The following is a 10,154-nucleotide window of genomic DNA, read 5'->3' as shown; positions in this document are numbered from 1 at the left end:
TGTGAATGCAATACAGACGATCTGCAAGTGACGGTGTTTTTAGCATTTCCTCAGTTTCCTCTTCATCTTCAGACCCGTCATTATCAATTTGCAGTGGATCTGCTTCTACATCAACAATGGAACCAACGCAATATAGACAGTAGGCACCATCTTGGCTAGGCGAATATACTAGCCATGGAAAAGACTTCAGCCATTTTGGAAAAACGTTGGAAATGGTAGTCACCAAAAGGCAAATGCTTTTGTTCAAACTGCTTTTAAAATTTGGAAGAAAGCACTTGAGAAATGCAAAGAACATCAGCAGAAGGATTATCACCGCAGAGCAGTGGAAGACGCAGCCAATTTCAAGCAGATTTTTGAAAATAAAAGAAACAATATATTAACAGAAATTGATCATGGCCGCAAAAAGCAACAGCTTGAAAATCGAGCAAAATTACATCCTATAATCCGTGTTTTGCTTGTCTGCGGGAGGCAAGGGCTTGCGTTAAGAGGCCATCGTGACGAAGGAAATCTTTCATGAGAAATGCCTGCTGAAAACGACGGGAACTTCAGGGCTCTTTTGCGTTTAGCAATAGATAGTGGCGACGAAAATTTAAAAAAACATGTTCAAACTGCAGCACGTAATGCTAATTATTTCAGTTGGATTGAAATTATTGAAATAGCAGGACAAATAATACAAAAAAAAATTATTAACCGTATTAATAAATCTCAATGCTTTGCAATAATTGCTGATGAAACCACGGATGTTAGTGGCATTGAGCAATTTTCAATTTGTATACGGTATGTTGATCGTTTTGAGAATGAGGAAAAACTGAGAGAGGACTTTTTATGTTTTGTTCCTGTTGAGGATACAACTGGCAGCGGTCTTGCGAATGTGCTAATTGATAAATTAAAAGAACTTAAACTTAGTTTTGCACACATAAGGGGTCAAGGTGAGTTTTCAACTCTTCTATTTTTGGGACAATTAAATTATACTTTTTTCTTTCTAAAGGTTATGACGGAGCGCGGTCGATGAGTGGACATGTCAAAGGTTGTGCTAGTGTCATCCAAAATTTATATCCAGCGGCTCTTTATGTGCACTGTGCTAATCACAGCTTAAATTTTGCCATCGCAACGACTTGCAAAATACCTGCTATAAGAAATTGTATTGGTTCCATGAAAGAGACCGTAAATCTTTTTCGGATGTCAACTAAAGCAGGCACACTGCTCAAAAATCTTATTCTTGAATCCTTTCCAAACTCAAAGCAAGTGCGAAACACGTTGGGTGGAGCATTAAGAATCTCTTTCTTTATTTAACGATTTATTCCCATTGATCTGTACTGCGTTGGAAGAGCTTGATACTGAAAATATAAGAAGTGATTTATCAAAGCCACATGCTTTGTTTACTGTAATCCAATCACCTCAATTTGTGATTGCTATGGCGATAGTAAAGCCAATTTTTGCATTATCAAAACACATAAGCCTATGTTTGCAGCAAATAGACTGTGATTTGAGCAGCTGCGTTGCTTATGCAAATAATTTGTATGCTGAAATTAGTGAAATGCGTAAGGATTCTGAACAATCGTTTAAAATAATTTTTGAATCAGTTAAAACAATAGCCGCAGAATTAGATTTAGAAATCAAAATTCCGCGTTTGGCGAAACGGCAAACTAATCGCGACAATTATGAAGGCGAACCGGAAGAATATTACCTCAGATCAATTTATATACCGTTTTTAGATCATTTTTTGGACCAAATCAATGAACGAATTTTAAAACATCGAGAGCTGCTTTCCAAAATTGAAAACATTTTGCCAAATAAATGCGTAAATCTGGACGTTATTGAGATGCAGGAGACTGTTCGTGTTTTAGAAAAGCAATGGTCCGCTGATGTAGAAGAGCCCGATGATTTCGTTGCTGAATTTAGAATGTGGAAAAGGTTAAAAATCTTTTCTTCAGATTATATTCTCTAACTAAAATTTTGAATATATTTTCAGGAACTGGTTAAATCAAACAAGGAGATCCAACACTTTTTTAGACGCGTTGAATTGTTGCGATGCAAAAATTTTCAAAACAGTGCATCGTTTTTTAAAGATTAGAGCAACAATCCCTATATCTGTCGCTTCAAGTGAACGCTCGTTTTCCTCACTTCGCAGGCTTAAAACATATTTAAGAAATAAAACTGGAGAAGCACGCCTGAACGGAATGGCTCTATTGAATATCCATAGAGATATAGACGTGACGGAGGAAGAGATTTTAAATGTTATGGCCCAAAATAAAAGAAGATTAGACTTCAATTTGTGAATAAAATAATGAAACAGTGTCTTTTTACCTAAAACCCCCCCCAAATTTTTTTCCTGCGTTCGCCACTGTCTTATCCTAATTGTATAAATAATCTTAACTAAGAATTTATTCCTTTTATTTATACGCATGGTAATAAAGTTTTCAACGTATGTCAGTTGATCTAATTGTTTCCGCTGACCCAATTGAAAAAAATGATGACTTGAAGATTCTCAAGAATGTATTTTAGGATTCGTTCCTTAAATAAAAACTTAATTAAAAATATGTACAGCAAAACAAGAATATTAAATAAGACAATAAATTGATAGTTGCTCACAAAATATTCAATATTTTTATTTGCATAAATGTATATAGTTGAAACAAACACAGCAAAGAGACAAAATTAAATAATACAACGAAAATACAATGATATGAATATGTAGGTAAATGTTCACTATAAAATATTCACTTATATTGATATCTTTTATTAATGTTATCGTTTGATGATAATCATGTTTTTGTATGCCTGCAATACAAAATTGATTCTTATTGCAAAGAAAAACAAACAACTGAAAATCAGCTGATTTTACGTAGGTCAACCGTGACGTAGATGCGCAGATCGAACAAAATTTTAACTCGTTTTTGCGCAATCTTCTTTCTATCATTCTCGTGTTAATACTATGTTTGGACCGACATTGAAAACATCTTGAAAACATGTTTTTGGATTGTGGAATCTAAGTCGTTCGGACCGACAATGTGTGTTTTCGACGAGTTTTTACTGACAACTGACAAATTTATTTGTTTTTGAGCCGCGAGAATGGTAAGTTTTGGAGTTCTTAATATTTGTTTATAATTGCTACTAAAGATCGTGTTTTTTATAATTCCGATAAAAACATATTAATTACGAAAGCATTGGCTTTGAGAAGCCAGATAAATACCTTGCGCAACGACAATTCTTCAAGAGAACTTTTAGAAACTCGAAGTACCCATCACCTTGCCCTTGCAAAAAAGATAGCGGAGTTAAAAAAAACATCATTTAATCCTATTAGATATAAGATAAGGTCTTTTACCTTGGAAGACGCCGATTAATTCATGTTGCAACAAGGTATGTATAGGTTTCTACTGATGCAAAAGTTTTCATAGAAATGAAAATTGAGCTGTCAAACTGCTGTGGTGAGTAATACTTCTATTTTTCTTTAATTTTATTTAATTACCTATATCTTTGCGAAAGATTGTGCGTTTTTGATTTTATTTCCCCTGCTGTGAAATGAACACCTTGTTGCTGCAACTCCAGTGTCATTTCTTCCATTATGTAGCTATTTTTTCTTGGCCCACGAAGAGCACTAATTTTGTTTTGCCACAAGTCAATGAGTAGGGCTTCCCCCCATCACCCCACGAATTTCATTTTTTATATATGTATTTGCTTTTCCATCTTTCAATATAAATATGACAATATCAAGTGACAATTTAGGACCGGTAAACTATTTCTTCTAATGATATCGATTAAACTAGAGTAGCCACCGATTATAAAGAGTGGAATGTAAGTTTTCAAGTAGTTTTCAGCGAAAACTGGTGTTGAATGTGTTTTCGTTTGACAGATTTTACTTATACTATGTTTGGACCGACAACGAAAACATGTTTTCGTGGGAAAAACTGGTTTTCGCAAGAAAACTTGTGTTTTCGTCCATGTAAAATCTGTCAAACAGTTTTCGCTGAAAACTACTTGAAAACTCACATTCCACTCATTATAATCGGTGCCTGCTCTAGTTTAATCGATGGCTTTGGAAGACATATTTTGACGGCCCTAAATTGTCACTTGATATTTGTTTACATTCCATATACAAATACAGCTGTCACTTGATATTCTCATATTATGGGGATCCTCTTGCTCTTGGAAAACCTTGCACGGTGCAGAAATTGCAGAATTTTCCTCTTGGTGCAACGGCACAACAACAAAGACACGCAGAAAATTATTTGCAATGGCTGTAAAATATGTCAGACCTAAACCCATGTATATTTTCGTGCCGTCTGTGTGCCCACAGTATTCCCCCCCAAATAAAGTATTGCTGAACGTTTTTGCGGTTGAGTTCCACTACCAGACCCAAGCGCGGGTGCAAATGCTTCAAGTTCTTTGGTGCATAGGTAGGCTGGTTGATGTTTGTGGCGAATTCATTGGCTCGGTGAGAATACGGCTATGGGGCGTACTGTCGAACACTTCGTCACTGGCCAAATGGGCTGGCTTTAGGCGCTCGGTGCTTACATTTATTACTTTGCCGTTAACCTCGATGGAAAAAACACGTTCATCAAGTCTTTTGATCACTTTGTGTGGACCTGCTAATGGTGCCACCTTTCTACCAGACCGTTGGGTGATATGCCGTGGTGCGAATATGCTTGCCGCCGACTAACCGTGCTAGAGCTGTAAAAAGCGCACTTTCGAATTGGGTACCTTGATTGGCAGTGAGCAGCTTTGGGCATCCGTAGCGGGCGATCCAATGGGAGTAGAATGTGTTAGCAACCGTGCTTGCCGTTATGTCCTTAATTGGTGCCGCTTCTGGCCACTACGTAAATCGGTCGACCATAGTTATGCAGTACTTGAATCCGTGAAAGTCTGGCAAAGGTCCAACTAGGTCTAAATGGACATGATCGACTCTCTCATCCGGGATAGGGAATGTGGCGGGTGCTACGTGTACATGACGACCTATTTTGGAACGTTGACATGGAACACATTCTCGAGCCCATTGCGTAACATCTTAGTTCATTGATGGTCACACGCCTCTCTGAGCGATGAGTTTCACTGTCACTCTGCCGCTAGGATGTGCGTAAAGTTTCAAAAAATTTTCGACATAGCGCTGTTGGCACGAATGGTCTGATGTTATTTGTTGAAACGTCACAACAAATCGTCTTCCCTTTGGGATGAAAGGTAAGCGTTTGGAACCTTAATGCTGTTTCGTTATGTGCAAGAAGCTGCTGCAGCTCTTCGTCCAAGGCCTGAGCTCAAGACAGCTCATCGTAGTCCATAACTGCTGGTAGATGCATAGTTTCAACGCGTGAAAAGGTTTCAGCGACGTTTTTGTGTGAACCAAAGACGTATTCAATGTTAGTCGTGAATTGCCTGATGAATCCTAGCTGTCTGATCTGTCGAGGTGAGGATTTATGCTATTGTTGATGGAACGCGAAAGTCAATGGCTTGTGATCTGTCCTGACAGCAAACTCACTACCTTTAACCCAGTGTCTAAAGTAATTGATGGCTTCGTATACAGCCGTCAGTTCTCTATCATATGTGCTGTAGTTAATCTGTGGGGGTGACAACTTCTTCGAAAAGAATCCAACTGGACTCCAAACGTTTTTATGTTTCTGCTCTAGCATTGCTCCCAGCGCAGTACTAGATGCGTCGCACGTAATCCGAAGTTCGGCGGCTGGTGATGGATGAGCTAGGAGAACTGCGGTCGCTAGTTGTTCCTTGATGTAGATGAAAGCTTGCTCAGATTCTGCTGTCCAAAGTACTGCTCCGCGATAGTTTTTCTTTGAGTCTTTTAAGAACTCGTTGAGAGGTGCCTGGGCAGCAGCAGCGTTTATGATGTGTCATCGGTAGAAGTTTATTGCGCCGATAAATCTTCTTAGCTCTAAAAGGTTTTGGGAAATCCCGTAGTGCCTGGACTCGGCTTGGAAGTGTTGCGAAACCGAGTTTCGAAATTCGATATCCCAAGAAATCGACTTCGGAAGCACCCAAAATACATTTTTCCGCGTTAATGTACATACCGTATTGTCTAATAGCCCTAACAGACGACAGTGCTAATTTGCATTACCGGGCTTAATTTACATTAATAGCCCTGACAGACGACAGTGCTAATATGCATTAGCGGGCTTAATTTACATTTACTTGCGCATTTGACCCATCTTAAAGCAAGTGTGTAATGCACAAGAATTCCGTGCATTTAGCTGAATTTACCAAATTTGAGTAGGCAACACTGCCCAAAAATGGCTAGTTTCTGCTATTGTTATAAAGATGTCGCTTGAAATCTGCCGCCTTGTTTGTGTTTACAGTTTCAGAGGTAAACAGTTTTTATATTGCTAATTAAATTATGTGCAAGTATATTAAAAAAAACCAATTTTAATATTTTTAGATGGCAGAAAATAAACAACGCACAGTTTGCTATCCCTTTTACCAATATTCTTAACTTTTTCGCACACTTTTATTTAACTTTTTATTTAAATAAATAAACAAATTTCACTATCAGCTGTCTAAATGTACAAGTGTGCCTCCTGTCACCATAAAATATCAATGCGCATTAGTGTTGCTTAAGGCGCATTAATTTGGTCGTCTGTCAGGGCTATAACTTGCGCATTTGACCCATGTTAATGCAAGTTAGTAATGCACCCAAATTTCGTGCATTTATGGCGGGATTCTGTAACCACTCTCAGTCTCTAGTCATTTTGAGGTAAAATCTCAATTTGTGACTAGTTACTATTCACTAAACAGTCTCTGCCGTTAGTCTCAAAATATTGCCTCAAATTTGAGACCTGGTAGCTAGCAGGTCACAAAACCAAAAAGATTTCTTGTCTGCCATTTTGAATATACTGAATAGAGATCATCATAGATATTAATCGATTGTCGTTTTTTATATTTTGTAAGCAACTCAAACACGAAAAAATTAAAAATAAATCAATTTTACATAAATTTCGTAAATATTATGAAACAAAGTCAACATATATTTTTATTTTTATTGGTAATTATGTTTTTTGACTATGTTATAGACAATTTAATATTTGTTATCGACATATTTATTTTCATTCAAGTGTAAAAACATATCTGAATAATGAAATGTAATAGATTCTGTGACTGTCACTTACAGAATAGCAAAATCGTCTCAAGTCTCAAAAATTGTCTCTATCTTAAAATCTCAAATTTAGAGACTTGAGACTGTCTCAAGTTACAGAATCGCACGGTTAGACTGTATCACCGTACAGAATCGGACGGTTAGCTGAATTTACTAAATTTGAGTGGGCAACACTGCCCAAAAATGGCCAGTTTCTGCTATTGTTTAACAGATGTCGCTTGAAGTCTGTTACTGTGGGGCTTCTTTCCACACTCTGTATTTTGCCTATTTATCTCAATTTATCAGAAAAATGCTCAACACAATATTTGGCTTCTTTTTCTTTTTCCTTTATTTCATCCGAATCGTTCAATTAGTTCAGTTCAGCTCGAGAAACTTAACTAAAAATAGTATACGAGTATTTAAATTGGGTTGCCACAGCCACTCCCTTCCCAGTGCTTTAATCACGATTTAGAATTGTCTGCAAATGTTATACTATGTTCTGGGAAAGAACGCTGGTTTTAATCTCTTCACAGATATGTTGTGTATTGCGTTGTTAATTTTAATTGCATAGAGTCTGTCTGAAATGCGTTCCACAACTTCGAAAGGACCCGTGTAAGGAGGCTCTAGTGGTTTTCTCACATGATCCGAGCGGATGAACAAATGACTACAGTTGTGTAGATTTTTATTAATGAAAAATATTGTTGAATTGTGGTGTACCGGTGAACTTGGTTTTAGCTGCTGTATGTACTCACGAAACTTGGATATGAACTCCTGTGGATTATATGGGTAAACGAAGATTGGTGCCATACAGCATTTCTGCTGGGGATGCTCCAATGTCTTCTTTATGGGAACAGCGAAGTCCTAACATCACTGTTGGAAGGAGAAGTTGCCATGGAGTATGTCGATTGCACATGAGTGAAGCTTATAGCGTACGATGCCATCTCTCAATCATGCCGTTGGACGCCAGTTGGTAAGCTGATGTACGTATCTTGTGTGCGCCAACCATTTTTGTCAACGCAAGGAATATTGCGGACTCAAACTGGGAGCCCTGATCTGTTGTTATTATCTTCGGGGAACCGAAACGTGAGATCCATGCTGAATAAAAGCTTGTCGTTGGCAGAAATATCTTTTAACGGAACCAGTTCGGGCCAATGAATCTGTCTATCATGGTTAAACAATATCTGTATCCCTCATGCTCTGGAAGAATGATAATATCAAGGTGGACATGGTCGAAACGTTGATCAGTTTGTTTGAACGGCTTAGGCGCTAGATGATTGTGCTTTTGTATTTTTGATCGTTGGCAACTGATACAAAACGAACCATTTCTATTACGTCCTTGTTCATTGATAACCAAATGTATTTGCTTCTAATTTGTTTTAAAGTTGATTTTGTACCAGGGTGTGAGAAATTGTGAATGTGTTGAAATATTTTGTTACGAAGATTAACTGGAACGTACTGCCGAACCATTGCATTTGATATATCGCAGTATATTGTATTGCCAGATGGAAAATTTAGCTTCTGAAATTTTAAACTAGTGTTATTGGTTATGACTATTTGTTGTAACTCTGAATCTCTCTGCTGTTCTTCTTCTATTTCATCAATTGTGACTACTATGGGCATATCAATTTGGCATACTCTAGAGAGTGCGCTTGCTACCTCATTATTTTTACCAGACAAAAAGACGATTTCCGTTGAAAATTGTGCAATAAAATTTAAATGCCTTACCTGCCGTGGTGACGCTTTGTCTGCTTTTTGACGGAATGCATACGTTAAAGGCTTATGATCGGTGCGAATGACGAATTCGCGACCATCAAGTGTTGGACGAAAATGTTTAATGGTTAAGTATATTGCCAAAAGCTCACAGTCATACGCAAAGTAATTCTTTTGCGCATTTTTTAGCTTGGTTGAGAAGGCTTCCATTCCCCATTCACTTGTTGTTCCAGGTGTGCTCCAGCTGCAGTCTCCGACGCATTTGTTGTTAATGCAAACGGCGCATTTGGTACCGGAAAATTTAACAATGAGCTTTTTCAAGCTCTGCATCACAATCGATTTTTCGTTTGTCATTTTTTTCGAGTCTTTGAAAAGGTTATGTAGAGGCGCTTGAATTTGTGCGGCGTTAGGAATATTTTTCCTGCAGAAATTTACCATTCCTAGAAACCGGCGGAGTTCAACAATTGTATTCGGTTTTGGATATTGACAGATTGCTTCTACTCTTTCTTTCAATGGCTGTATACCTTCCGCTGAGATGTGGTACCCTAGGAAGTTTAGTTCGCTAACGCAAAACTCACACTTGGATAAGTTGACACATAGTTTTGCCTCTTTAAGTTTCTGCAGCACCAACTGGACATGCTTGTGACGTTCTTTTTCATTTTCTGAAAATATGAGAGTATCATCTATGTAACAGAAATAAAGTCGATATTTCTGAATGTGATGTCTATGTATCTTTGGAACTTTTGAGTGGCATTTTTTAGCCCAAATGGCATAACGACAAACTCAAAAAGTCCAATTGGCGTTCGCACTGCTGTTTTCGCTATGTCTTTTCGCACATGCGTATATTGCAATATGCTTTTTTATATCTATTTTGGAAAATATGCTTTTTTATATCTATTTTGGAAAAAACTGCTTTACCATGTAAGCAGTCGACTATGCTATCGAGGTGCGGTATCGGATAGCTGTCTGATTGCGTGTGGGCGTTTAGGGAGCGATAGTCACTGCAGGCTCGCCATCCACCAGTTTTCTTTTTCACTAAGTGAACTGGGCTTGCCCAAGGACTGCTTGATGGTGGCTCTGCAATAGGTCGGCAATCTGTTACAATTTGGTGATTGACGTCCATTGATGTTGGTAATTTGTAAATATTAGGCGTTGTCAACTTAACATGCTGCTTAATGAGGTCTTGAAATTTAGATTAGGGGCTTATTGTTGATATGCTGTGCATTTAAGCCTGCCGAACTCTTCCTTTTGTGGTAAGGGTTGTTTGTGAATCAACCAGACACTTTGCTCTGAGGTCTATCAGAAGGCCAAATTGTACCAGAAAGTCTGCTCCTATGATAGGTGATTTACGTTCGCTCTTACAAAGTTTCAT

At 37.9% G+C, this 10,154-nt stretch overlaps 2 protein-coding genes across 2 annotated transcripts; both read left to right on the top strand.

Moving 5' to 3' along the window:
* The first annotated feature begins 520 nt into the window (after positions 1 to 520).
* On the top strand, positions 521 to 1,353 carry LOC126765871 (52 kDa repressor of the inhibitor of the protein kinase-like). The gene is made up of 3 exons (XM_050483545.1): positions 521 to 617; positions 669 to 929; positions 989 to 1,353. Exons 1-3 carry the CDS (start codon positions 521 to 523, stop codon positions 1,291 to 1,293), a joined length of 663 nt encoding a protein of 220 aa, XP_050339502.1. The 3' UTR covers positions 1,294 to 1,353.
* Positions 1,353 to 2,531, top strand: LOC126765730 (52 kDa repressor of the inhibitor of the protein kinase-like). The gene is made up of 2 exons (XM_050483468.1): positions 1,353 to 1,914; positions 1,973 to 2,531. Exons 1-2 carry the CDS (start codon positions 1,415 to 1,417, stop codon positions 2,277 to 2,279), a joined length of 807 nt encoding a protein of 268 aa, XP_050339425.1. The 5' UTR covers positions 1,353 to 1,414; the 3' UTR covers positions 2,280 to 2,531.
* The last annotated feature ends 7,623 nt before the right edge of the window (positions 2,532 to 10,154 follow it).

The sequence above is a fragment of the Bactrocera neohumeralis genome, unplaced genomic scaffold (genome assembly GCF_024586455.1).
Source record: "Bactrocera neohumeralis isolate Rockhampton unplaced genomic scaffold, APGP_CSIRO_Bneo_wtdbg2-racon-allhic-juicebox.fasta_v2 cluster11, whole genome shotgun sequence".
Lineage (NCBI taxonomy): Eukaryota > Metazoa > Arthropoda > Insecta > Diptera > Tephritidae > Bactrocera > Bactrocera neohumeralis.
Note: the sequence above shows the minus strand (reverse complement) of the source record. Positions and strands in the feature narration are given on the sequence as shown.

Bases quoted from the DNA above. Each gene is read 5' to 3' on its own strand.
- LOC126765871 (XM_050483545.1), top strand. From the start codon at position 521: ATGCCTGCTGAAAACGACGGGAACTTCAGGGCTCTTTTGCGTTTAGCA. The intron at 618-668 runs GTAATGCTAATT...TAGCAGGACAAA, and splicing joins ACATGTTCAAACTGCAGCAC to TAATACAAAAAAAAATTATT. The intron at 930-988 runs GTGAGTTTTCAA...TTCTTTCTAAAG, and splicing joins TGCACACATAAGGGGTCAAG to GTTATGACGGAGCGCGGTCG.
- LOC126765730 (XM_050483468.1), top strand. From the start codon at position 1,415: ATGGCGATAGTAAAGCCAATTTTTGCATTATCAAAACACATAAGCCTA. The intron at 1,915-1,972 runs GTTAAAAATCTT...ATATATTTTCAG, and splicing joins GAATTTAGAATGTGGAAAAG to GAACTGGTTAAATCAAACAA.